Consider the following 27,112-nt stretch of genomic DNA (forward strand, 5'->3'; position numbering starts at 1 on the left):
TCAGGAGGCGCCATGGGAAAGGACAGACGCCTTCACAGGCCAGCCAACTCAGCGTCAGGCGTGAGGCTTCTTTGGGCTTATTCACTCTTGCCACAGAGGGATAATAACATATTTGTATAGCACTTCACAGGCTTTTTTTTTTTTTTTCTGGGTTGGGATTTATTTTTCCCCCCCAAAGACGGAATGCGCATGAGATTTAGAATCAGAAGGCCTAAAAAAAAGAAAGAAAAAAAAAAAAAAGAATCAGAAGGCCTGAGTTTGGGTTCTGCCGCTTAGTAGCTATCTGATCTCAGGCAAGTTACCCTACCTTTAATCCTGTTCATCTATAAATTGTTCATCTTTCACCACTTCATCTATACATTGGGTGCATTAGCTGTATCTGTCTCATGGGGAGTGTGGGAATAAAACTAAGGCTTGAGAAATCACTTGGACGACTGCTAAATGTTAGAATTTAATGATATGGAGGGTTTTTTTTTTTTTAATTCTCATGACAATTCTGGGGGGGATTAGGACAACAAAATGAGCCTCATTACAACAATGAGGAAGCTGAAATTCAGAAAAGTCACAAAACAACAGAGTGGCACGCTAGAACTCCTTTCTTCTAATTTCTTTTTTTTTTTTTTTTTTAAAGATTTTATTTATTGGGATCCCTGGGTGGCGCAGCGGTTTGGCGCCTGCCTTTGGCCCAGGGCGCGATCCTGGAGACCCGGGATCGAATCCCACGTCAGGCTCCCGGTGCATGGAGCCTGCTTCTCCCTCTGCCTGTGTCTCTGCCTCTCTCTCTATCTCTCTGTGACTATCATAAATAAATAAAAATTAAAAAAAAAAATTAAGATTTTATTTATTTATTCGAGAGAGAGGCAGAGACACAGGCAGAGGGAGAAGCAGGCTCCTTATGATGCGGGACTCAATCCCGGGATTCCGGGATCACGACCTGAGCCAAAGGCAGACACGCTCAACCACTGAGCCACTCAGGCATCCCACTTTCTTCTAATTTTATCAAGGCCCACCAAGCGCATGTTCTCCTGGTGGAATAATAGCATAGATATAAAATGTCAAAGCAGTGGGGACGGGTAGGGGGAAGGGCAAAAACAACTATTCTGGGCTGAGACAGAAGAGCAATGATTTGGGACAAAGATAGAGAAAGTAATGGTGGGTGTGGAAAAAAAAATCAGGCATCAGATCCAAAAGAAAGCAACACTAACATAAAAGAAATGGGGCAGCAGCACCCCCTCATTGGTGGAAGGTCGTGGGTTAGTTATCAGAAAGAACTTCCCAATAGGCAAGCAAGTTAAGAAGATGAGGGTCTTTCCTTTCTGTGGTTAATGAAATGGATGACTGCTCCAGTGGATGTACAGCATGCTGAACTTCCTAAAGACATTCATTCATCAACATTCAAGTATCGAGCACCAACTGTATGCTAGGCACCAGATTAGACCCTGGTAACACAGAAAACCAAAATGATCCCAATCCTCAAGAGGTTCCCAGAGAGCTAAGTATAAACAGGTCACCATAGCCACTGTGAGTGTGTGGGAATTGGGGGAGTGGTTGTTCAGGGAAAGGTCCTCCCTCCAACAAGTTCCATAGTCCCCACGCTGGCACCTGGGGTGGGCTAGGTGAAGGCACCCCCGCAGTATCCTTGACCACTTTCCCACCAGAGAAAGGAATGATGGCCAAAACAGTCTCACTTCTGAGGCTTGTGCCATCCAAGAAGCCTCCCTGGAGGGGGTCAAGGAGACATCAACATCCTTAACCAGATACCATCCCACATGCGAAGGCACTGTCCTTCATTTAGTTGCCTTGACTCCCCCTCCTCTTGCTTTTCTGAGTATCTTCCTACTTTGTCCCTCCCCGCCCCATTTGCTCCCCCTAGCCACCAGCCAGGCAGTACCAGCAGTCCCCAGTACCCAGTACCATGGCCAGCCCTCAGCTTGGGAGAAATAGAGCTCCCAACCCTAGGGTTTCACTTCCTCCCTCTCCTTGCTCTCCCCATCCCCTGCCCATCTCCCCACCTCCACCCCTGCGCACAGACACACACACTTCCCAGACCCAAGCCTGACTTCATTCCTTCCTTCCTCTCCTCCTCTCTCAGTGTACAGGCTGGGAAGGCTGGTTGACTACAGAGGAGTGGAAGAGCCTGGTGGAGTAGAGGGACACAAATAGGGCTTCAGAATAAATCCTGTGGGGCAGCCCTGGGTGGCTCAGCAGTTTAGTACCCCCTTAGGCCACGGGTGTGATCCTGGAGACCCAGGGTCGAGTCCCACATCGGGCTCCCTGCATGGAGCCTGCTTATCCCTCTGCCTGTGTCTCTGCCTCTCTGTGTGTCTCTCATGAACAAATAAAATCTTAAAAAAAAAAAAAGAATAAATCGTGTGTGTGTGTCTCCCTAGAATGTTCCCTGTATGTCAGCCTGTAACAAGCTGCAACATGCCTGCCCCAAAGCTAAGCATCAGACTGGGACTGGGCGGAGGCACCTCCTACAGCAGCAGGAAAGACTGGAATAAGAGCTGTGTCTCCTCCCAGGTCAAGGGATTTTCTGCACATTTATTAAGCACCTACTGTGTGCCTCTCTGGCACTGAGGATTCACCTGTAGGATACAGAAAAGAATCAGAAAATGATGTTTACTGCAAAGTGCTGGCTGTGTAGGGGATTTGGTCTCAGGGGGTGAGGAAGCGCCTAGGGACAGGCATGAGAGTCACTGTGGCCACAAGTCCCCTTCCTCCAAGCCTTTATAAGGCCTTGATTTCTCTGACAGATCTCCAGGAAAGGAAATTCTTCAGCGTCCCTTGTATGAATAGCCTTGTCTCCTTATTCTAAGTTCCTTGTTGTGTCTGGCTTCACTTCGTATTCCTGAATTTTAAGCTAATTTCTCTTGCCGAGAGTTCAGTGGAAGCAGAGTCTTGGGGCAGCGAAGAACACAAATGGTTAATTCAACTTTGCAGCTTTCTGGGGTTTCTGAGTAAAGAAGGAACAGGCACCAAAGGGCTCATCCCAAGCTGCCCCAGAGACAGAAGTTACCAGCAAAGAGGGGAATGATGAGGGTCCAATGTTGGGGTGGGGAGCTGGTGGGGACAGAGAGATGCTTCCCTGGGAGAAGGTGAACAGCCATGCGGCCCTCCTCAGCTCATCCTCTGCAGCCCTCTGGGCCATCTAAGGGGGTGGAAGAGACGCTGCTGTGTCTTCCATCTCATTCCCCTCTCTGGGGGGAGGCCCTTCCCCACATGGAGGCCATCAGGGATTCAGATCTACAAAAGCCACACACACACCCTTCTGTACTCTTACCTCCAAGATAAACCCTGACAGACCCAAATTCAGACATACAATGCCGGGCGTGTCAGCACTCTCCCCAGCACAGACACACTCCCTTCTTCCCTCCTCTTTGACCCCAGGTGTCCTCAGGGATGGCCACCCCTATAAAAGGAGATAGGGGAGGGGCTCAATAGGTTAAGCACCTGACTTCAGTAGGTCATGATCTCAGGGTCCTGGGATAGAGCCCAACAGGAGTTCTGCTCAGCGTGGAGTCTGCTTCTCCCTCTCCCTCTGCTCCCACTCATGCATGTGCGCGTGTGTGTGTATATGTGTGCGCGCGCTCTCTCTCAAATAAATACATTTTTTTTAAATCTTAAAAAGGAAGATGGGGTAAACTAACGGGTGGCTAAACTTCAGGCCCTGCCCCTGCTCTGGTCCTCCCACAGGTGCACCCCTCCACACAGGAACAAGGGGAGGAGCCTACAGAGCATACATACCCCCTCTGCCCTTTGAGATCACACTCTGGACCTCTGAACCGGAGACTGAAACTCCCTGCCCAGAGCTAACCCCTCATTGGGGGCCTGTAGTTCTCTTGTTCTGGCTCTTTCTCCTGAGAGCGGACAACAGCAGCATGTGTGTTATGTGCACACTTAGGCAGAGGGGTGATAGGGGTGACAGTTATAGGGGAGGGATGGACACAGCTGACATGATGCTAGGGTATCTACACACATGTGCTGGAAGCCCTTTGTCATGTGCTAGTGAGCAGGGAGCCAGGCATGCGAAGGGAAGGGGAGATGGCCCAGGGGCTGGGGGTCAGGGAACAGTCATCCCCAAGATGCTGTGTTCCGAGAAGGAATCAGAACTCTCAGTTCCATCCTGGCCTTTGAGGGCGTTGTGGGGGTATCCTTGTCAAGGTGCATCTTATTTAACAGTTTGTTAGTTTAATTTGTGGCTAATTTAGATCTTTGTGTATGGGCCTCCATTTGTATTCTGGCCCCTGCCCACTGGTGTTAGGGTGGGGGGACTTGCTTAGTGTGATCCCTTCAGGGCTAGGAAGACAACCTCGGCTGCAGAAGAGCCTGGAGAGGGGCCAGCCATTGCTGGGAGAAGGAGCACATAGGAAGGTGCAAGGCCCCTGGGCAGAGGTGGGGAGTCGGGGGTGGGTGCGGGTGGTGGTGGTGAGGTACTCCTGCTTTTTGTGCTATTCTTTGTCCTGGGGAGGAGTCTGGAGGCCAGAGACTGCCCACAGCTGGGTCCTGAGGGTGTGTGCCCAGCCAGCCTGGGGAGTGCTCTTAATTATAGAGGTAGCTCCCAAGACACTTCACTGCAAGGCGTGTGGGCGGGCATGGAATGTCAAAAGGAAAACAGGGAGACAAGAAAACAGAGATAGGATGGCCAGAAATAGCACAAGCCAGGGGGAGATACCAGGGGCTAGAGGTGGTGGTGGATGGAGAGGCTGGAAGAGGGTCAGGACCTCTCCAGGGGATGACTGTCCCCCCTTCCCTACCCCAAGCCCCCAAAAAGATGGGATTGCAGAATTTCAGGAACTCAGCAGGGTGGGCTCCAAGAATTGGGACTATATTCTTGATCTGTATCTTCCCAGCTTTCTGAGCAACTCCCGCCCCCTCCTGAGAGTTTGGGTGGGGGGACGCAGCCAAGAGAACCTTGCTACCTGAGTCACCCCCTTGCTGCTCCTGGCCTGGGTGACTCCTGGCACAGGCTGACACAGCTGAGGCCCCACCCGCCTGCCAGCCTGCCTGCCCCTCCCTCTCCCAACAAGCTGGGAGAAATGCCTGCCCAGACAAGCGCCTTCCCACAGAAAGGCCGCCCCTCCTCTGGCACACACATGTGCAAGTGCACACACACACACACACACACACTGATAACAGGATTTCTCCCCAAACCGTGAAGAGTTCTTAGGAAAAGGAAGAAAACACAATCCATCAGAGCCTCCTTTCTTGTGTGTGTGTGTGTGTGTGTGTGTGTGTGTGTGTGTGTGTAAAATGAGTCTAGAACTAGGAGAAGAAGGTCTGACCTTGGGGTCACACAAGCAAATTCCTGGCAGAGCTGGGACTTGAACCTCGTCTCCTGCCCACCAGCCCCTCAGACCCACCAACCTAGGTCTTTCCTACCTCTACAAAGGTGGGGGGCAGGGTATGTGTTAGAGGGAGATGGGAACCAGTTGTGTGGGAAGTCACCTCAAGATGGAACTTGGGTGGGTGGGGGGACTTTGGGATTCAAGAGCCGGGGAGCTAGGGAGGCCTTGGGCTGGCCAGCCCTCCCTGGGGCTGGAAATCAGTAACCTCTGCTCACTGCCACTCAAGCCTCTACACCAAGAGGGCACCACCCAGACCAGGGCCCTGGATTTGGCAGAGACCTTTCCCCCACCTCCCTAGACTCCAGCAGGGCAGGAGCTGCAGCCAGGGCTTGGAGGCCCCCCCTAACCTGGTACATGAATCCCGTCCTCCCCAGTCCCATCCTGCGGCCACCAGGGAATTTGAGAGTTGAGATCCCTGAATATTTCATCAGCACTTCAGCCTTCAGTGGAAGCAGCAGCCAACTTCCAGCTCATGGATAATTTATGGCACAGGCAGAGAACTTGGGAGGGGGGGGCAGGGAGCGTGGGGGTGGGTGAAGCCTGGACTGGGCACACGCTCAGGGTGCTGGAGAGAGGCCAGGTCCATCCAAAGTGTGGCGTGTGTTAGTGTGTGCAGGGCAGGCCGGTGGGTGCGCTCCAAGGCCTGGGACATTTCCATTTTTGAGGATCCCAATGTATTATCAAAGGAGAAAAACAAACCCACCAACAACAACAACCAAGTTTGTCAAAATAATTGTGCTAAAGGGTTAAAGTCATGTGACAAGCATTTTCTGACTTCATTCCTATCCCTGTGTCTCTGTAACTGTGAGCCTAACCTCATTTGGAGATACCAAAAGCACTTTTTTCTTTTAAGATTTTACTTTTAAATAATCTCTACGTGCCATGTGGGGCTTGAATTTACAGCCCTGAGACCAAGAGTCACTTGCTCCTCTGACTGAGCCAGCCAGGCACCCCCCACCCCTCAAAAACCTTCTAATGGGATGTCCTTCATGGCTGCAAGGCCTCTAAGAGGCCCCCTGCTCCCCACACCCTTCAGGGCCAGGGGGAAAGAAGCCAGACTTGCCACTCAGACTGGCTGAACTGTGCTCCTTCCTAGCTTCCTCCAGGAAGGCCACCAGGATTTAGCCAAGTGGTCAAGGGAAAAGGAAGGCATCTCAATGGGGCCACTCCTTACTTTGCTCCAAGAATGTAATATCCCACTCTTCTCCTAAAAAAGGAAAGATGAAAAAGTGACCCAGAATGGAAAATGTCAAGGTCTCCTTGACTCTTCATTGGGAGTGGCTTACCTAAGTGAGTTGAGTTCTTCCTCAGATTCAGAGGATTAAGTATACGGGTGGTGTGTGTGTGTGTGTGTGTGTGTGTGTGTGTGTGTGTGTGTGTGAGAAAAAGCAGGCATGTTCCCCCCCCTTACTTCAGTTTCCCCTCCTGAGTCATGGGTGTGAGGTGCTCCCACCCCAAAGCTGTCTGGGGGACAGAAGAGATGTTATCCAGTTGCTCGGGCGCCAAGTGAGACCCAGGCAGGTGGTGATTACAGGTGATGTGTCCACAGGTTGGCCTGGAGCTGGCTCTGATGGGCAGCCCTCAGGCCCCAACATATTCCCACCGAATCCTTGAGTCATCTTGGGGCTAAGCCAGCCTTCTAGCCTCTCTGGGCCTCAGTTTCCCCATCCATGAAGGTGAGGCCATATGCCAGGACTGTCCTTGGAGAGGGGTTGCAAGACCTAGATGAAGACCCCAGAGTGGGGAGCTGCAGGGGGGCTAGGGCCCTACACCTGCTATTGGCACTAGTGCCAACTGGACACAGCCTTCTGACACAGGGAGGGGGTCGCTCTCTGTCCCCAGGCAAGACCCTACTCCTCCTACCAGGGTGTAGGAGGTGTGACTTTAAGAACTATCTCTCAGGGAAGCCTGGGTGGCTCAGCGGTTTAGTGCCTGCCTTCAGCCCAGGGCATGATCCTGGAGTCCTGGGACCAAGTCCCACATCGGGCTCCCTGCATGGAGCCTGCTTCTCCCTCTGCCTGTGTCTCTGCCTCTCTCTCTCTCTCTCTCTCTCTCTGTGTCTCTCATGAATAAAGTCTTAAAAAAAAAAAAAAAAAAGAACTATTTCTCAAACCTAAGGGGCGGGGAGGAAATTCTTCCATTAGAATTTACTGGAATTTTCAAAGAGCCTGTGGCACTTTCCCTGTCCATTGGTCCTCACTTTGCAGATTCAGGAAGGTGCTGGCCTAAGTGACCCTGGCAAATCTGTCCCCAGGCTCCTGAACATTGGCCCAATTCCATGGAGCTGACGATGGGGGGCAGCGGGGAGGCACAGGCCCTGGAATTGGGGCTGAAATGCAGAATTTGACTGCCCACTCTTCTTTTCCCCTCCCTACCTGCTTCCTCCAGCCCTCCTAGAACCCCACACCTCCCTCAGTGGGCTGAGGCAATGTGGGGGCTTTGTGCACACATCTGGCCCTAAAGCCAGCATCTCTCTCTCTCCTTTCTCTGAGCAGCATCGATTTTGGAGATAAGTTTCTTTCTTTCTTTCTTTCTTTCTTTCTTTCTTTCTTTCTTTCTTTCTTTCTTTCTTTCTTTCTTTCAAGATTTTTAAATTCATTTTATTCATAAGAGACACAGAGAGAGAGGCAGAGACATAGGCAGAAGGAGAAGCAGGCTCCTTGTGGGGAGCCCAATGCAGGACTGGATCCCAGGACCCTGGGATCACCACCAGAGCCAAAGGCAGATGCTCAACTGCTGAGCCACTCAGGCGTCCCAGGGAGAAATTTCAAATGCAGCTCAGCCACTATCACTCAATTTGAGAAACCTTGGACAAGTTGTTCCTCATTCTTCAGCCTAACCTGTAGCAGAAGGGAGCTGATACCTATGTCACAAGCCTGCTTTAAGGGTTATGAAGAACCCGCCAAGTGCCCACCACATGGTAGGTACTCAATATGCTGCAGCGTGACGCTTGCTTCAGGACAGGGTCTTTCTGGGTCCGGGCACCTCCGTGGCATCGGAGCCTGGCCCTATTGTGTGAGGTCACCATCCCCAGTCCCTTTTTGGCCTTCCCCATCCTTCTACCCATTACACTACAGATGCTATGACTGATGCGGTGCCAGGCAGGTTGCTGGAGGGTGGGGTAAGGAGGGACCAGGTGAGACAGATGTGGAGGAGGCGAGGGTGTCTGCCCTGGGTGTGGCTGGGAGAATGGGCTGCAGGCCCCACGATGGGACTCGGTCTCACCGGTTTGGGGAGCTGGCCTGGCAGTGGGGAGACGCCGGCATCATGGAGAGATGGGAGGGGCTGCTGGCTGCCTGGAAGAGGAGAGCTGAGTAAGGGCTCAAGCTACAGCCTAGTTGTGGGGAAAGGGCTGAGGCAGGGGCTGGCCTCCTGCCTCCAGGGGACACCCCCGCCCCCAAGGACTGTCTCACCACCACACACTCCAGACGCCACTCTCAGATGCACACTTAGACACACACAACACACCTCTTAAATGGCACCTCCCCAGGTCTCTTTTTCTGTCTGATTTCTCAGACTAACCGCATGAAGATTCATTACAACACCTACTGTTTATTGCAGGTCTCTCTGCTGGGACGCAAACTCCGCGAAGGCAGGGTGCCTGGCCTGCTTTGCTCTATTGTATGCCAGCGCCAACAGTGTGCTTAGCACGTACCAGCTGCTCAATAAACACGTGCTGAGTGAGTGAGCCCATCTAGATACACATTCACAAGTACACGCAGTCTCACGCATCCGTGTGCAGAAACACCTTCGGTCACCCGTGAAACCGCCACACCCTCAGACACGTGCACGCAGGCACAGGCTCCCACCCGGAACCACACGTCCACACAGCATAGACACACAAGCGCACAGACCTCCTTGCTCCTGCGCACACGCCCTTTCAGACTCACACCCAGCTGTCCAGATTCCAAAGCTCCTACTCACAGCAGGCGCGCTCCAGCACGTCCCGGCTCCCCACCCTCTGAAGGGCCAGCCCCAAGGGCAGCCCCTCCCAGAAACGGGGGGCGGGGCCTCAGTGGAGGCTGACCGCCCAGCAGCTAGAAAGGGGTGGGGTGGGCAGGGCGGGGCCACCGCGGCACCTGGGAGGCTTCGAGGGGACGCCACCGCTGCAGACCCACCTACCGGACACCGAGACTGGGAGGAGTGAGGTCACCGGTGCCCTCAGCCTTGCCCCAACCCTGCTCCAGACTGACTCTGTCTGGTCTTCCTGTCGTCGTCCCCACCAGAGACCCAGGGGAGGGGTTTGGGGTGAGGCAGAGAGTCCTCCTGGGCACGGAGATGGGCAGGGCCCAGGCCAGGTCACCTGGCACATCTGTGGGGAGGGCAGGGGTGCGGACAGTGAGAACCGGGCTTCCCAGCATCAGCCCCACCCTCCAGTAGGAAGAGAAGCCTCCTACACCACCCTGCCTCCAGGGAGACCTGAAACATAGGGAGTCAGAACTGTTACCTGCCTGGTCCCGGCCCAGGGCCCCTCTCCAGAGTGCCTGCCCCTCTACTGTGGAACTAGGGGGGCTGGAGGGGACACCGGTGCATCACAGCGCTCAATTAGCCACCTGGCATCACCCTTACCTCTGTACCTCCAGACTCCCTGCCCCCTAGAGCTGATGAAGATTGGGCAAGAGGATCTGGCAGGTCCACTGCCACCATGAGGTCTCATGTTATCGACCTGTGAGTCTGGGGCCCCTCTGGCTGCTGATATGGAGCCCCCCACATCTGTTAAATGTGAAGAATGGGAGAATGGGCAGAGAGCAGGGCAGGGCACGCTTGCTCAGACCCTGGAGAATCTGCGTCAGGAAATGGCTAGAAAGTAAAAGCCGGAAATGTCCGTAGCCCCCCCCCCCCCGCCCCCCGTGCTTACCACACTCCCCAGAGGGAAGCAATGCTGAACCAGGAGAATGTAGGGCAGCCCATCTTAGAAATCTGAAACCACCTTCCAGGCACTGGGGCAGGAACTGCGTGCTCACGCCTCCTGGTGGGCAGATCTGCAGTTGCACTCTGCTCACAAATGCCCAGGATCCAAGGCCAAAGAGTTGAGCCCTCACCCATCCCTTATGTGCAAACAGGGGAGATGGACGTGGAGGGAGGGAGGGAACTACCTGCACCCTCAGGCCAGGGGAGACTGGACCCCAGGTCCTGCAATCCATTCAACAAGAAACATTTATTGAGCACCCACTGCCAGTGTACCAGGAACCACTGGACTCCTGGTCCAGTGGTCTTCACGACACCAGTTGCCCCTCTGCTGTCCCTGAAATTCAGGCTGAGACTCCACTTGGAGGAGCAGGAACCTTCTTCCCCAGCAGCCTGTCCGGGTGAGGAGAGCACTGGAGAGGAAGATGGGCCATCAGCAGCTGTAGCACCACCATCCCGTGGCCCAGAGCCCTAGAGGACACAGGAGGGGCCTGGGAAGCACAGGTGGGATGGGATGGGGCCTGGTCAGCTCTGTCCATTTTACATTTTTAATAAATAGTTCTTGCTGCTGCCCAGGCTGGTGAGGGCGGTCCCACGGGGCTGAAGCTTTCCCAACTCTTGAGGGATATGAGGGTGGCCCTCTTCTCATGCTAGGTCAGGCTCCAGCTCTGAAAAGGAAAGGAGGGAACATGGGGTTAGCCCCCCCCCCCCACTCCCAGCAAGTATCTAGGTGCTGTCCTGGGGGATGGGGGCAGGCGGGAGAGAGGCTCCCATGGACAGGCCTCAGCTGAGTCCCAGCTCCAGAAAGGATGCCACGCCCTCACACACACGGTTGGCTAACAGGCTAGAAGGCCCCAGAGGAGGGGTCCCAGCACTCCGACTGCCTCTGCAGCCCAGGACGTGGATCCTGTGACCAACCTCCACCCCAGCTGCTGCCCCACCCTCCACCAGGACTCGAGTCACTGACCGGCCTCTGCCTCGTCGCCCTTGGCATCTGGCTCCTGCCACCAGTCAGCATAGATGCCCTCCTCATAGTCCCCCTCGCCCTCGAACTCAGCATCCGATGGCGGATCTTTGGGCTCTCCGGGCGACACTGTCTCTTCCAGCTCCATCTAGAGCAGCCCCAGGGTGAAGGGAGAAATGAGGTCACAGTAGGCGCAAAGCCAGATGGGCTCCCTTCCTGGATGAGATGCACCCCCCTCACCCCATCTCAGTCCCCAAAGCCCCTCCTTCCCCAGGCAGAGGATCCCACCCAGGACTGATCTGAGAGTTTCTCCCATAAGGTACCACTCCCAAACTGCTCCTGGAGCAGATGCATGGCGCTCCCCCAGCAGAGACTCAACGTCAGCATAAGTGTTCCCTCTCCAAGCATGAATTCCAGAGCAAATGCTGCTAATCCAGGCATACTGTCTGCTCATGCAGTTTCCTGGCCAGGAACATGATCGTCTCCCCAACCACCACCCTGCGCCCGGATAGCGCCTGGACAGCTCTCGTTAACCTCGCCAACGCCAGGCATCAAGGATGTGACCCTGGCCCATGAGCCTGGTTGGATCTGGAGCCCTCCTCTGGTAGCCGGTGCTGATCTCTCCCAAGCACTGTCTGTGCTCCCCACCCACCCACTAGACTGTGAGCTACTTAGGGAAAGGATGGTGCCTTCCATCAACTTAGCCCAGCCCCACACAGTGTCTGACAAACAGCAGGCCAAGAATAACAGTAATCAAATTGGCCACCATTTACCGAGCACCTGTACTAAGTACTTTCCATACTTGATCTCGTTTCACTGTCACGCTGGTGTGACATGGGCATCATCCTTCCCATTCCACATGCAGGAACAGAAGTTCAAGAGCTACCTAAGACTTGCCTGGAGGCCACCCAACTGGTAAGTGGTGGGGCCCAGCGGGCTATCACCAAAGGCGGGGTACAAATGATGTGGCCCCTGCCCCATATGTAATAAGTAGGGGCACAGGAGAGTGAACAAAGGGGGGAATGAATAAATAGCACTGAGCAGGGCAGCCCGGGTGGCTCAGCGGTTTAGCGCCGCCTTCAGCCCAGGGCCTGATCCTGGAGACCTGGGATCGAGTCCCATGTGAGGCTTCCTGCATGGAGCCTGCTTCTCCCTCTGCCTGTATCTCTGCCTCTCTCTCTCTCTCTCTCTCTCTCTCCCTGTGTCTCTCATGAATGAATAAATAAATAAAAATCTTAAAAAAAAAAAAAAAAAGCACCGAACAGAAACACCTCACCAAAATTCAGATGCTCAAACCCTCGTTCAGAATCAAGGTACTGGGACACCTGGGTGATTCAGGAGTTGAGCATCTGCCTTTGGCTCAGGTCATGATCCTGGGAACCTGGCTTTGAGCCCTACATCGGGCTCCCCATAGGGAGCCTGCTTCTCCCTCTGCCTATGTCTCTGCCTCTCTCTGTGTGTCTCTCATGAATAAATAAGTAAAATCTTCAAAAAAAAAAAAAAAAAAGAATCAAGGTACCACATGGTAGCCCTTCCTTCCTGCATTCATTCATTTATCGGTTCATTCAAACTCAAGTTTCCCAACACCAGCTCCGCGGCAGATGCTGTGGGAAAGCTGGAACAACCTGGTGTCCCATCCCAGAGCACAGTCCTCTGGGAGCCCAGCTAGAGAAGGGGTTTGGCGGTGAGATAGACCAGGGCTGCAAACGACTCCAGGTCCAGGGAGACACAGAGGGTCAAAGTTGGCCCTGAAAGCCCAGGAGACAGAACCAGGGCATGCACCAAGGGCTTCCTGGAGGAGCTGCCACTTAAGCTGGGCTGCGGAGTTACTGGGCAAGATTCAGACATGTAGAGAAGGGGAGCATGAGAACACGGAGTGAGAAGAAAAGCGCAGGTACAGGTAAGGGACAGGTCTCTCCTGTGTCACAGCATATGACTACCAGGAGGTGGGGCCAAGCTTTGGAAAAAGATTGAGGGTTCCCATCGTGGCCCAGCCTAGACAGCAGGGGGGCTGCTTACCTCATCATCTGACTGCAAGTACATGTGTGCAAACTCCAGCAGCTCCCGAAGCTCAGCGGTCTGGTTGTGGTAGAGCATGGCCTCCTGAGAGGAGGGGAGAAAGTGGGGGTAAGCCAGACCCTGTGGCCAGATGGGGGGAGGAGCCAAGTTGTTGGAGCTCTGGGTCTCCCACCCTTTTTCAGTCAAAGGAGCAGGGAATAGGTATCAGCTCACATGCTGACTGAAAAAAATCACAGCTGCTTGGGAGTGCCTGGGTTAAGGAGGATTCTGAGGGCTGCTAGAAAGTTCCTTATCCATCAGCAATGTCTGCCACATTGCAGAAATCCAGGGTGATACCATGTGCCCCCGACTGCCAGTCTTGCCCTAGATTCCAGGGGTTCCTTAGTTGGTCCAAGCTACGGGGTCCCTGCAAAGGCCAGTAGTGAGAGTGATGAAGGTGGGGCAGGGAGCAGGTGGGGACAGGGACAGGTATCTTGCGACTCCCACAGCCTGAGCACTGGGCTGTCAGGGTAGACAGTCCCACTCCCATTTTTCAGGTGAGGCCGCATATTCAGAAAGGATCAGTAATGTTCCCAGGCCCATTCAGCTGGGGCGGCCAGCTTTGAACCCAGGACCCCAGTCACAACCCATAGTCTTTCTTTTCCCTTCCAATCTGGCCTTCCAAAGCAGCCAATATATGTGTGTGTGTGTGTGTATGTGTGTGTGTGTGTGTATATATATATATATATATATATTTTTTTTTTTTTTAATTAAACCATGTGTCCTGAGAGTGCCTCCAAAGGCAGTGCCCACCTCCCGGGGCTGGAAGTCCTCCTCCTCCAGGCCCCAGCGAGCCCGGTGGAAGCGGTAATACACCAGGTTCTGCTGCATGACACTGTCCTCAGGGTCGAAGAGCATGTAGCTGGCGGCGCTGCGGGCAGCCTGACGCACATCGTTCACTGCGGGCAGGACAGGAGTGAGGAGCAGCCGTGGCACTGCCCCACTTTCAGGGACAACACCTTCCTAGCCCAGCCCCATCTCCCAATTCAATCCAGTGCACCTGGCTCCCCAGCTGCCTCCCAGAATATCTTCTAGGCACCTCACCCACCCACCCCCAAATCATAAGGCAAGCTAGAATGTCCCAGGCACTTGTCATGTGCCAGGCCCGGGTCACTTAAGCTTCACCATTATCATCATCCCCATTTTACAGACAAGAAACCTGAGGCAAAGAGAGGTTAGGTAGGTTTCTCAAGCTCACACAGCTGGAGTATAATGGCACTAGGGAATGAGAGCCCAGCAGCCTGGCCCTCAACCTCTTTGCCAACTGGAACTGGCCTCAGCTCCTCTGCTCCAACTCTAGCAACCATCTGAATCTCGGCATCTTCGCATTGCAGGAACACTGGAGATCATCCATCCCAGCCCCAGCTGATGCCCAGGATCTCCCCCAGACAAGAAGAGCCATAAACCCTGGTGCTACTTCTCATTAGCCATGTGACTAATGGCCCCTTGTACTATATAAGCCTCAGATTCCTCAACTGAAAAATGGGTCCAGTAATGTCAGCTGGTTGGGGGTAAAAATATCAAGTGAGATAAACAGACATGTAAACTGTCAAGTTCTGTGGAATTGTGGGGTACCCAGTCATTTAACTAAGAGGTCCCTGAATTCTGCTAAGGCTGCTCTCTGTTCTTCCCACCCTCTCACCTGCCCGCCACCCCCAGGCTTCCCTCCCGTCACCCAGGGTCCTCACTTCTGAGGGGTGGCTCCCCATGGCTCTGTGATACTCCCAGTGCCGTACTCTCTCTGCCCCCTGCCCCCCACCCCAAGCCCACCAGGAGGCTCACACTTGTAGTAGGCAAACTGCAGGTAGTGATACATGGTGGCCACAAACTTCTCCACAAAAAAGCCGCCCACGTTAGGTGTCAGGTTGGCCTCACAGTCCACTTTGCATTGCAGGGACTCTGCAAAGAGATCTAGTGGAGGAGGGGGAGGCAGTGGTGAGGAGCTGGTGGCTGCCCAGTCTGTACGATCACAGGAGATGATGCCAGAAAAGACTTTGCTGAGCACACTAAGGACAGTGCTAAGGACTGCCACTGTGGCCTGAGCTAACATCACCCCTACCCCGAAACCAGAGGGAGCCGGCGCATTCTGAAGCGGATGAGGTTTGGAGGTAAGACAGAAGCCTAGACAGAGAAGCTTTGGACGGTGTTTTCTGCCCCTGCTGAGGGACCCTACAGTTAGGGATCCCAATCAGGTGTGATTTCTGACCACAAACTGCCTTCTGCACCCATCTGCTGGGCTGATCCTGCACATAGCACCTTGGCACCTTTGCCCCTGCATTGCCCTCCTGCCTGGAAGGCCTGTGAACCCAGTGTCGCCAGCCCCTTGTGGGATGTCACCACCTCTCTGCACCCATGCCCACACTTGGGACAGGATTGTAGCCCATGCCTCTTAACAGACTGAAGGCTCCCAGGGCGGGATAACACCTCACTCCTGTCCACCTCCCAAGAACTTCCTGGGTGCTTCACAAACATGTAGGGGATGAAAACTTGTGCTAAGGGGCCTGAGAGCTCCGGGAAGCAGGGCCCTGTGGGAGAGCAGGAGGCCCACAAGGGTGTGAGGGGGTGGGCAATACCTGCTATGGCTGGATAGAAGTCCTTGAAGTCCACCTGCTCGTGGGCCCCCTCGCAGCCGGCCAGACATCGGGCAAAGACGGCCAGGTACTCGGCCAGGGCCCGCTCCATGTCCTCGGTGCTGCCGCGGAAGTCTCCGCTGTTGTAAAGCTTCACAGCCCTGAGGAACACGGCCTGGAGGGGAGCGTGGGAAGGGTCAGGGAGCCCCGCCAACACCTCCTCTCCGCTCCCAGCCCCGTTGGGGGCCAGCCCTGCCCCTGCCTCCACCTCGTAGGGTTGCGCCTCCAGGTCGGTGAGGGGCTCCTCGGCCGCGTCGAGCAGCCCCCGGTAGTAGCTGAGATATTTGGCGGTTAGCTCGTGCTTCGGGTTCCTCTGCAGGAAGGTGTAGGCCGCGGCTGCCGCCTTCTCCAGCCGGTTAGCCTGTGGGGCGGGGACAGAGCGGGTCGGGAGCGCCGGCTTGGCCGTCGGGGGCAGAGCGCGACTCCGCTCCCGACCGCACGGAGCCCGACGGCCGCTCGGAACCACACGCCCCAGCGGGGCCCCGGGGGCGAGGCTGGGCAGGGGCGTCGGGGCCTGGGGGGGCACCCGGGCCGCGAGGGAGAGCGGGGAGGGATGCGGGAGGCCTCCGGGGTCGCGGAAGGCGAGGCGGGGCTGGGGGGGCCCCGGGGGGTGTCGAGGGGCACCCGGACTGCGGGGGAGGGGGAGGAGGGATGGGGGAGGCGGGGCGGGAGGACTCGCGGGTCGGGGAAGAGGCGGCGGGGCTGGGAGCGCGGGGGCGGGGGGACTCCAGGGCCGGGGGAGGGGCACCGGGCGGGGTGCCGGGGCGGGGCCCACCTTGAACAGCGCGTAGTGCAGGTACTGGTAGGGCAGGCGGCTCTGGAAGTCGCGCAGCAGCTGCCGCGGCGGGTAGGGCACCTGGAAGGCGGGCAGCGTCCGCTTGCAGCGGCGCAGGCAGGCGGCGCGCTCCAGGACGTGTCCGAAGAGCTGCAGCTCGCGGGCCCACTCCTCGCCGCGGCCGCCGTCGGGGCCGGGCGCGGGCCCCGAGGGCGAGGCCGCGGGCGGCGCGGGGCCGCTGCAGTTGGCGTGGCAGAAGGCCTCGCTGTCCCGCAGCAGCCGGTGCAGCCGCAGCGCCGCCTCGAGGTAGCGCGCGCTCTCCCGCCAGCTCTCGCCCTCGTACTGCTCGAGCGCGTGTCCGTAGGCCGCGGCCAGAGGCATCAGGTCCTCGGGCGGGAAGCCCCGGAAGCTGTACTTTTCGTACTGCGCCGCGGCGCTGCCCAGCAGCAGCCACAGCAGCCCCCACGCCGCCCGCCCCATGGCCGCGCCGCGCCGGCCGGCTCTCCCGGGGCGGAGCAGGCGGCGGGGCCTGGCGGGGCGGCGGGCGGGCCGGGCGGGAGCGGGGGCCGGGCGGCGCGCCCGCTGGGTCTTAGTGCCGGGCACCGGGGGCAGGAGGGCGGGGTCGCGGGCTGGGTCAGCTCCCCCGAGGGGCAGAGGGCCCGGGGTGTCCCGAGCCTCCTACGGTGGCCCACCTCCTGCCCTTGGGGGTCTGCCCCCTGACCTTCTGGAAGCGGATGGAAGGACGCTTCCCGCAGGGCTGGGAGCCCGCAAAGCCCCTCCCCACGCGAAGACAACCCCCCACCCTAAGGTCCAGAAACTGACGGAGCGCCGCCTCCTCCACTCGGCCCAAACCCTGGCACCTGGTCTTTCCATTACCCGGTCCCTTCTGCTCCTTCCTTCTCCGCCCCTAGCCCCGAAGGAGTCACTGCTAGTGTCCTCTCCCCGCCGCCCGCACCCCCGTTCGCGACTGGGAGGCGCGCAGCGCTCCCGCGGCTGCCCACCGGCCTCCAGCCCCGCGCGGCACCGCGGCTTGTCCCCGGAGAGGCCCTCCCTGGGACATTGGGGGGGTGGGGGCGGGGAGATGCCAAGATATCCCCAGATTCTGGAGCCCCTCCATCCATCTGGAGGAGCCTAATTTGGAGGTGGTGGCGAGAGAAGCCAGGGATGTTTCTGCTCGGCTTTAGGACCCGGGGACTCCGGAAAAAGGGATGCCCAACTTTTTTCTTTTCTTTCTTGCTTTTCTTTTTTTTTTTTTTGAAATGGGAGTCAGCTCCTACTTCTCGGCTTTCCCGAAGCTCCCTCCCTGGCCGGGCCCCTGGACGCAGAGCCCCGGGAGGGAGGGGAACCTGGAGTTCTTTCTCGCGCTTTCCTGTAACTCCAACACTCAGCCTCGCCCCCTCCTCCGATTCCACCCCCGGCTCCCGCCCCCCGTCCCGCCAGCTCAGACTCCCCAGCCCCCATTCCACGTGGACCAGCCAGGGCGGGGGTGGGGACGAGGACAGGAAGGGGGGGAGCCTGCTCCCGGAGGAGGGGGGGAAGGAGGCTGGCGGCGGCGACTCCCTCGCTCGCCCTCACTGCTGGCCGTCCGCGCTCCAGGCACCATGTTCCGCGCGGGGTTCCCCAGCCACACCTTCCTCCGGCTCCCCCGGCTGCAGTTGCTGCTGTTGCTGGTACAGGCCGTGGGGAGGGGGCTGGGCCTTGCTAGCCCGACCGGGGGCCCCCTGGAAGATGTAGTCATCGAGAGGTACCACATCCCCAGGACCTGTCCCCGGGAAGTGCAGATGGGGGATTTTGTGCGCTACCACTACAACGGCACTTTCGAGGATGGCAAGAAGTTTGACTCGAGGTAACGGGTTGGGTGCCCCCAGACTGGCCACTCCCCTTGGGGCCAGGCTCTTGTAATCCTGGAGATCCCGTAGTCCCTTTAGGCTGTGTCTGCATCCCCTACTCACTCCGTGGTCTTCCAACCCCTAATGCAGCACCCTGGGAATGGGGACTTCCAGATATCCATCTTCCCCAGGACATCTTTACCCTCAATTTCAAACCCTCACCTCTCAAAGGACCCCGGTTTCTTATACAGCAAGCTCCCCGTTTTCCTCAAAGTGTTTGATGATGGAGGTGAACTGCTGTATTTACTTACCAGTGCTTTATTTAAAGACCTGGCAGGGAGGTTTTGGTCCCTAGTGCTGGGGGGAAGGGCAGGGTCCCTGCTACATGTGAATCCTCCGGTGGTCTCAGCCTGGGACCCCCTGAATCCCTTCTGGTTCCAGCCCCAGGTTTCCAGCCTTTGTAACCAGAGAAGAGGCACTAGAACCTTTTTGGAGGCCACGGGGGTTTTGAGCAGCTAGGGTGGTAAAGCAGGGTGACCCAGGAGTGGAGGGCATAGCTCTGTGTAGGGACCCTATGTGTCTACGTGTCGCAGGGCTGGGCACTGACCCCCAGGCTCCTCAGGGGGTTCTCAGCTCCCTCTCTGGGTTTCCCTGCACCCCCCACCTCCCTCCATCTTAGCTCTACCAGCCCAGGACTGCCTCCCATCTTGTCCGCCTTGGGGTTTGAGAGATGGGCTTCTGGTCTGATCAGACCTTTGATCTGCTTTGGCCAGTTACTTTTGTGAGTAGAGGCATGGCAGGGCTGCACGCCAGCCTAGGTTAAACCTCAGAGCCGAGTCATAGACCATATCCCAAGAGCTCAGTCCCTCTTAGACCCCTTCCCAAAACACACAACTCAGCCTATGGGAAATCGTTGGCCATGGCTTTGAAAGGCAGGCACTGTACTGAATGAAGGACATGAGCTCCAGAGTGCAGGACCCCGAGTTCAAATCCAGCCTGTGACCATGAACAAAAAATTTTAGTACTTGCAGCTTCATGTTCCTTATCTGAAAAACAGAGGTTAAAAATAATCTGGAAAATTCAATTCCCTCTTCCTAAGGCTGATAACAGGGCTCAAGTATGATGATGAATGAAAGTGAATTTCATGCAGCGCCTGCCAATCTGAAAGCAAGTTCAGGGCACATGGGCCTTGACTCTGCGGAGGACTGAGTGCTCTGATAGTGTGTAACTGGTAGAAATTCTGTGCGGGCTTGGGCCCTCACCACAGCACTGTGGAGGAAGCCTCTCAGTGGGCAGAATGAGGGATGGCTGGTGGCCAGGAATACAGCCCAAGTCAGGGAGGGGTTGGGAGCCAGGGATGGCTTCCTTGGTGGGACTCTGGGAGCCTGGCTGGCCCCAGTTCATGTAGTGCTAAGCTTGGAAAAACGTCCTTAACCCATGGTTCTTAACTCTTTTGGTCAAAAGAAAAATCTCTTGGAGTCCCCTGGGTTGGCTCAGTTGGAAGAGCATGCAACTCTTGATCTTGGGGTCAGGAGTTCAAGTTCCTCATTGGAGGTAGAGCTTACTAAAAAATTGAATAAACTTAAAAAAAAGTGATTTAAAAATTTGTTTTAAATAAAAGTCTCCCGGGGCGCCTGGGTGGTTCAGTCATTTAAGTGTCTGCCTTCAGCTTAGGTCATGATCCCGGAGTCCTGGGATCCAGTACCACATTGGGCTCCCTGCTCAGGGGGGAGTCTTCTCCCTCTGCCTCTGTCCCTCCTCCCTGCTCTTGCTCTCTCTCTCTCTCTCTTTCACTCTCAAATACATAAAATCTTTTTTAAAGAAGAAAAGAAGGACACTTGAGTGGCACAGTGGTTGAGCGGCTGCTTTTGGCTCAGCATCAGGTCTTAATCCCAGGGTCCTGGGATCCAGTCCCATATTGGGCTCCCTGCGGGAAGCCTGCTTTTCCTTCTGCCTATGTCTCTGCCTTTCTCTCTGTGTCTCTCATGGGTAAATAAATAAAATCTTTAAAAAAAAAGAAGAGAATTTCCTTCTAAAAAATAAAAACCTCTCATCTTCCCTTAGCATCTGAAAACTTAAAATAAAACTAACTAAAAGCAAGTAAAAGTCAAGAGGTAAAAATTTCCAATTATAAAATGAACAAATCATGGGGATGTAGTGTACACGGGGAGCATAGACAACAATATCATATTAACTTTGTGTGGTGACAGGTGCTAACTAGATTTATTATCCTGATTTTCTCCTAATGTCTGTAAATGTCAAATCACTATGTTGTACACCTGAAACTAGTATTATCTTGTATGTCAATTATACTTCCATAAATAATAAATAAATAAAAGTAAGATAAAACAAAACCAATAAAGGCCATGGCAATTTTAAAATGTGTCTTTCCAGAACTGGAAACTAATCTCTATCCTCAGCTAGCTCTGCTTCCCCCTCCTCTCCTTGGAAAAGTGATGGTGTGGTGGCACAAACATGGAGTTGAATAGGGCACGGATTAGCTGCGTGACCTTGGGCAAGTCAGTGTCTTGTCTCAATTTTTGTCATGAGAAAAATGAAAATGCTAATGCCCACTTCAAAGGGGAAAGAATTAAATAAGGTATTGAGGGGCACCTGGGTGGCTCAGTCAGTTAAGCATCTGCCTTCTGCTCAGGTCATGATCCCGGGGTCCTGGGATCAATCAAGCCCCATATTGGGCTTTAGTGGAGCCTGCTCCTGCTTCTCACTCTTCCTCTGCCCCCAACTCATGCTTGCTCTGTCTCTCCAGTGCTCTCTTTCTCAAGTAAAAAAATAAAATAAATAAGGTGGTGAAAGGGAAAGGTCAAGGATTTCATCTGGCACATGGCCAGTGCTCAGTAAATGTTCCTTTTCCCCTTTGGGCCATACTTAGCACCCCTCTGCTATCAGCAGATAGTGGTAGCACACAGGCCTATGCAGACCTCCTATGTCCCAGGCAAATAAAAGCCCCTGACCTCCTCAGGGACGTCTCTCCTGTAGCAGCCCATCCTATTAAGGGAGGAGGGAGGCTTGAGAGGAGACAGGAGTATGTGGACCCACGCCTGTGTATAGGGAGGCGGATAGAGTGTGTGTGCACCTGCGCATGTGTGTGACCATGGGCAGAGACCACTGAACCCCATCTGCTTCTTCCCTCCCCTCCCCCAGCTATGACCGAAGCACCTTAGTGGCTATCGTGGTGGGCGTGGGGCGCCTCATCACCGGCATGGACCGAGGCCTCATGGGCATGTGTGTCAACGAGCGGCGACGCCTCATTGTGCCTCCCCACCTGGGCTATGGCAGCATCGGTGTGGGTGAGAAGGGTTGGGCACAGGCATGGGGATGGAGGAGACCCAGGAGGCAGACAAGGACCCCAGGGCCAAAAACTGAAGCTCGGAGGGGGAGAGTGACTTGCCCAAGGTCACACTGCCTATGCAGTATGCACTGAGACAGGTCTGGGGCTAGAGTTTCAGTCTCCTGCCCATGGAGTGGGAGGAAAGGAAATGACAGGCCCTGGGTAGAATCAAAGCTTGACTAGGGAGAAGGGGAACTAGGGGCAGTAGAGGGGGTGGCCAAGCAGGACGTTCAAGTGGCCATTCAACCTGCCATGCTGGGGCTGCAGCAAATATGGCACCGCCTTTGATACCAGGTAAGGGCAAGAGGGAGTCCTGGGCATAGGGGACTGTGGCATGGTGAGGGGTCCTGGAGGCTGCACCGGACATGAGCTGTGGCCTCCGGACTCTCACAGCGGGGCTCATTCCCCCGGATGCCACCCTCTACTTTGATGTGGTCCTGCTGGATGTGTGGAACAAGGCAGACACCGTGCAGGTGAGCACCTTGTACCACCCAGCCCACTGCCCCCGCATGGTCCAGGACAGCGACTTTGTCCGCTACCACTACAATGGCACACTGCTGGATGGCACCGCCTTTGACACCAGGTAAGGGCTAGAGGGGTCCTGGGGCACTGGGGGCCGTGGTATGATGGGGAGGGTGTCCAGGGCCCATCTCCAGCAGCTCTACCTCATTCTCTACAGCTACAGTAGGGGCGGCACTTATGACACCTACGTTGGCTCTGGATGGCTGATCAAGGGCATGGATCAGGGGCTGCTGGGCATGTGTCCTGGAGAGAGAAGGAAGATCATCATCCCTCCATTCCTGGCCTATGGCGAGAAAGGCTATGGTGAGGGCAGACAGGGTCTCGGGGATTCCCCAGAAGAGGACTGTCACATACGGTTGTTAGGGTTGTGTCCTGCAAAAGGGCACTCAGGACGCCGTAGAGATGAAATCTCTCTTGGTGATGATCTCACTAAGAAAGGATGCTTTATTCTGATTCCCACAGACATTCAGTAGGGGCTAGTGATGGCCTTGGGGAGGATCTAGCTCACACCTCACAGGGGGAGCAAGAAACAGGGCTGCTGAGGATAGAGCAAGGTCTCTGGAGAGCAGAATTAGCACCTTTCTGCAGGGTGCTCACACGGGCCTTCCTGAGTGGAGAAGGAGCCCCGTTTGTTCTCCACTTGTATGGTTCAAGCCTATCCCTTCCCCAGGGACTGTGATCCCCCCTCAGGCCTCCCTGGTCTTCCACGTGCTACTGATTGACGTCCACAACCCGAAGGACACCATCCAGCTAGAGACGCTGGAACTACCTCCTGGCTGCGTCCGGAGAGCAGTGGCTGGAGACTTCATGCGTTACCACTACAACGGCTCACTGATGGACGGCACCCTCTTTGATTCCAGGTTAGTGTGGGGCGGGGGGAGCAGGAGGGTTCCTGAGGACAGAAGGTGGAAGAGGGAGTGAGGACCTGGGGTCACCCCAGGCAGCAGCTGGGGGTGGCTCTGAGCTGCTGGGCAGGGCCGGGTGGGGGGCCCTGTGACCTCCCTTGCTGGCCCTCCCTGCCTTGTATTACAGCTACTCCCGCAACCACACCTACAACACCTATGTGGGGCAGGGTTACATCATCCCCGGGATGGACCAGGGGCTGCAGGGCGCCTGCATGGGGGAGCGCCGGAGGATCACCATCCCCCCACACCTGGCCTACGGGGAGAACGGGACAGGTAGGCATGTCCCCTGTGCTCACAGTCACCATGGTAGCATCACTGCAGACTGTCCACTGACTCCCCGGGGGCGCAGGGCCGTTCCAGCCACCGCTCTGCCCCTCTCATCACCAACAGTCACCTGCCACACCTGCCACCTGCCTGCCTCCTGCCACACAGACTCCATCCTCTCCTCCTGGGGCACCCCCCCCCCCGCCCCACTTCTCCCTTCCATCATGGAGAGGGCAGCCAACTCCTGAGTTCTGGGGAGGTGGGGTTGTTATGGAAGAAAAGAAATAGCCTTAGGAAGCAAAGAGACCTGGACTTGAGACCCAGCTTTGCTGGAAGCCTAAGTGTCCTCACCTGTAAAATGGGGCAAATTACTTTTTTTTTTTTTTAATTTTATTTATTTATTCATGAGAGACACAGAGATTGAGGCAAGGACATAGGCAGAGGGAGAAGCAGGCTCCCCAAGGGGATCCCGATGCGGGATTTGATCCCAGGACCCTGGGATCATGATCCGAGCCAAAAGACGCTCAACCACTGAGCCACCTAGGCGTCCGTAATGGGCTTTCTAAGTGGCCTGGTCCTCCCCTCCCCTGTCCCTCACCCCCACAAGAGCGTATTAGAAGAATTGACCCTGGGGACAAAGACTGTGGCCCATCCTAGTTTGCAGACACAGGGGTGGGGGTGAGGTGGGGGGGAGGCCTAGGGGCCTAGGGGAGGCCTGAGCAGCCCTTCCTGGATTCTCAGCTGATCCATTCTCCGTTCTGACCCCAGGAGACAAGATCCCCGGCTCTGCTGTGCTGATCTTCGATGTCCACATCATTGACTTCCACAACCCTGGGGATCCCGTGGAGATCAAGATACTGTCCCCACCCCCGGAGACCTGCAATGAGACAGCCAAGCCTGGGGACTTTGTTCGCTACCACTACAACTGCTCGCTCCTGGATGGCACAAAGCTCTTCTCCTCGTGGGTCCGGGGCAGGGCCAGGGCTGGGCAGGTGGGTGGGCCCAGGCGTGGGGAGTCCTCCTGACACACCCCGACGGGTGCTTCTGTAGATGTTCCCATCCAGCCAGCATGGGGGACCCCGAGGAGCTGAGATTCTCTATGCACGGGCACAGGGAGGGTGAACCAGTTAGTCTAGGGGAGCTGCTGTCTCCATCTGTGGAGGGGAACCCAAAGCAGGGAGAGATGGGCCCTCCAGGCCGCACTTGGGGGCAGTGGCATGATGAGGAGGGCATCCTACCTCTGAACTGTTGGGCCCAGCACGGGGCTGTGTGGGGCAGGCACCAGGAGAAGTAGCTGGGAGACTGGGCTGGTGGGGGACGATGGGATGCTAACTGGCCGGGGAATCTGCTTTCCCCCTGCTGCAGCCATGACTATGGGGACCCCCAGGAGGCCACACTGGGGGCCAACAAGGTGATCGAAGGCCTGGACACAGGCCTGCAGGGCATGTGTGTGGGAGAGAGGCGGCAGCTCGTGGTACCCCCACACCTGGCGCACGGAGAGAGTGGAGGTGAGGAGCAGACCGGCACTGGGGGCTGCTGGGGCCCATGAGGGAGGCCTTCCCAAGGGTTCTGTGTCCAACAGGGGAAACTGGGGACTGAGGAGCACCTAGGGCAGGCTGCAGGACAGTCCCAGGCCTCCGCCTGACTGGGATGCTTCCCTTTCTTCCCCCCATCTCCAGCCCGGGGTGTCCCTGGCAGTGCAGTGCTGCTGTTTGAGGTGGAGCTGGTGTCCCGGGAGGAGGGGCTGCCTACAGGCTACTTGTTCGTGTGGCATGAGGACCCTCCTATCAACCTGTTCGAAGGCCTGGACCTCAACAAGGACGGCGAGGTCCCCCTGGAGGAGGTGGGTGAGGAGTTCGGTCCTCCTGATAGCTTCTCCCACACTGTCACCCTGACAGGAGCTGCTGTGTGTGTGGTGGTGTCATGCAGCGCAGTATGTCTGCAGTCCCAGCTGCACCTGTCTCTGCCCCTGTCCTGGGTCACGGTGCCTCAGGTCTTGTCCCTGCCTCTTCTTCATGCAGCCCAGCTCCCCCCTTCCACTGCTGCCTGTCCTCCACACCTACCTCCTCCCCCGGCCCCCTCTGGGACCCTTCCCAAGGCCACTTGCAACTGCTCTGGTGAGACCCTCACCCCCCTCTCCCCTTGGCTCTCCTGGCTCCCAGTTCTCCGCCTTCATCAAGGCTCAAGTCAGCGAGGGCAAAGGACGCCTCATGCCTGGGCAGGACCCAGAGAAAACCATAGCAGACATGTTCCAGAATCAGGACCGCAACCAGGATGGCAAGATCACCATGGAGGAGCTCAAACTGAAGTCGGACGAAGACCAGGAGCGGGTCCATGAGGAGCTCTGAAGGCCAGGAGCCTGGGCCCAGGCCCAAATGCGGAGGCCCACTTCTGTGAGGACATTGGGCCCTGGGGCTGACCTTCCAAGGGTCACCCTCCCCTGTGCAGGCATCATGTCTAGGAACACCTGAAACATGGTCACAGGAGACAACTCTGGTCTCCCCACCAGCCCGAGAGTAAAATCCACAATACAGACCTCGATTTACTGTTTCTCTTCTGGCCCCAAACCCCTCCCTTACAAGTTTTGGAGTCACAAAGCCAATCTGTTGGGGGAGTCTGGGGGTCGGGTGGGGCCATTGCTGAGCCTCACCCATATCCCCCGCCCCCAACGTCACCAGACACTGAACAAGGCCCAGATCAGTCATTTATTTTCTCAAACTTTCCTTTTACCCATACTTTTCCTTGTCCCCAACTACCCTGCTCTGGTCTCTATTCCTGGGTCCAGGCAGCCCCCCAAGAGCATAGACCAGGACTCACCAGACCCTCACCTCTGGGGGCTTCTAGGAAGGGCACTGCCCTCCCCCACCGACTCCCCTCCCCCACACCTCTGCTGTTGGCCCCCCACAATGTCCAGTGGTGGCTGGAGTGACCCTGGGGCGCTCTGTTCAGGGCTGGGCTTGGTGTTGCCCTTCCTCCCTCTCTGTCCCTGCTTTCTTTCTCTATGGGACAGAGAAGAGGAAGGTGAAGGGGGTGGAGATAAGGATGGATGGTAGTCTCAGGGCTACGAAATCCTTGGTTTGGGGGAAGAGATAAACTTGGAAGAAAGGCTTGCTTGAAGTGAGAGGGGGGTAGACAGCTCTGCACATTCAAAAGGCTAAATTGGTGGCAGATCCCTTTCTCCTTTGTACCAAATAAAAGACTAAACCAAAGGCCTCAGGATGTGCTCTTTCAGTTGGAGGGTGGCCCTGGGACCCCAAAACTGGGGAAGAACCGGGAAGAAAGTAGGCGTTTAAGATACCATGTCCCTAGGTCTCTGCCTCCTACCTGCTGTGGCCTAACCAGGGCCCTCCCCATGGAAAGGGAGACCCTTGTGTGCTGGAGGGAGAGTGGGGAGTGGTCATCTACAGGGGGTCCTGCAGGGGAGGTGTGGAAAGATGATCCCTGGCTCTTAACTGTCCCAACTGAATGGAAAGGTGGGGTCCCCCGCCCCCAACCTCAAACTGAAGAAATTCAAGGATTAAATTAAGCTGCACAGGTTGGATTCCTCTCTTCCACGTAGA

At 56.1% G+C, this 27,112-nt stretch overlaps 2 protein-coding genes across 2 annotated transcripts; one reads left to right on the forward strand and one right to left on the reverse strand.

Moving 5' to 3' along the window:
* Window positions 1-10,487: 10,487 nt before the first annotated feature.
* On the reverse strand, window positions 10,488-17,721 carry P3H4 (prolyl 3-hydroxylase family member 4 (inactive)). The gene is made up of 8 exons (XM_041726715.1): window positions 16,684-17,721; window positions 16,117-16,269; window positions 15,852-16,023; window positions 15,061-15,189; window positions 14,032-14,177; window positions 13,240-13,323; window positions 11,224-11,368; window positions 10,488-10,924 (listed from the first exon to the last, which is right to left on the reverse strand). Exons 1-8 carry the CDS (start codon window positions 17,161-17,163, stop codon window positions 10,902-10,904), a joined length of 1,332 nt encoding a protein of 443 aa, XP_041582649.1. The 5' UTR covers window positions 17,164-17,721; the 3' UTR covers window positions 10,488-10,901.
* Window positions 17,722-17,915: 194 nt separating this feature from the next.
* On the forward strand, window positions 17,916-26,761 carry FKBP10 (FKBP prolyl isomerase 10). Its single transcript, XM_041726713.1, has 10 exons — window positions 17,916-18,529; window positions 21,675-21,820; window positions 22,255-22,444; window positions 22,541-22,686; window positions 23,054-23,243; window positions 23,416-23,561; window positions 24,321-24,513; window positions 24,918-25,060; window positions 25,232-25,395; window positions 25,715-26,761. The coding sequence occupies exons 1-10, from the start codon at window positions 17,943-17,945 to the stop codon at window positions 25,898-25,900; spliced, it is 2,091 nt and encodes a 696-aa protein (XP_041582647.1). The 5' UTR covers window positions 17,916-17,942; the 3' UTR covers window positions 25,901-26,761.
* The last annotated feature ends 351 nt before the right edge of the window (window positions 26,762-27,112 follow it).

This window comes from Vulpes lagopus, chromosome 12 (assembly GCF_018345385.1).
Source record: "Vulpes lagopus strain Blue_001 chromosome 12, ASM1834538v1, whole genome shotgun sequence".
NCBI classification, from domain to species: Eukaryota; Metazoa; Chordata; class Mammalia; order Carnivora; family Canidae; genus Vulpes; species Vulpes lagopus.

Bases quoted from the DNA above. Each gene is read 5' to 3' on its own strand.
- P3H4 (XM_041726715.1), bottom strand. From the start codon at position 17,163: ATGGGGCGGGCGGCGTGGGGGCTGCTGTGGCTGCTGCTGGGCAGCGCC. The intron at 14,178-15,060 runs GTGAGCCTCCTG...TCCTGCCCGCAG, and splicing joins GCAGTTTGCCTACTACAAGT to TGAACGATGTGCGTCAGGCT. The intron at 11,369-13,239 runs GTAAGCAGCCCC...GGGCTGCTCTAG, and splicing joins ACTTGCAGTCAGATGATGAG to ATGGAGCTGGAAGAGACAGT.
- FKBP10 (XM_041726713.1), top strand. From the start codon at position 17,943: ATGGGAGTCAGCTCCTACTTCTCGGCTTTCCCGAAGCTCCCTCCCTGG. The intron at 21,821-22,254 runs GTGAGAAGGGTT...GGACTCTCACAG, and splicing joins CTATGGCAGCATCGGTGTGG to CGGGGCTCATTCCCCCGGAT. The intron at 23,562-24,320 runs GTAGGCATGTCC...TTCTGACCCCAG, and splicing joins CTACGGGGAGAACGGGACAG to GAGACAAGATCCCCGGCTCT.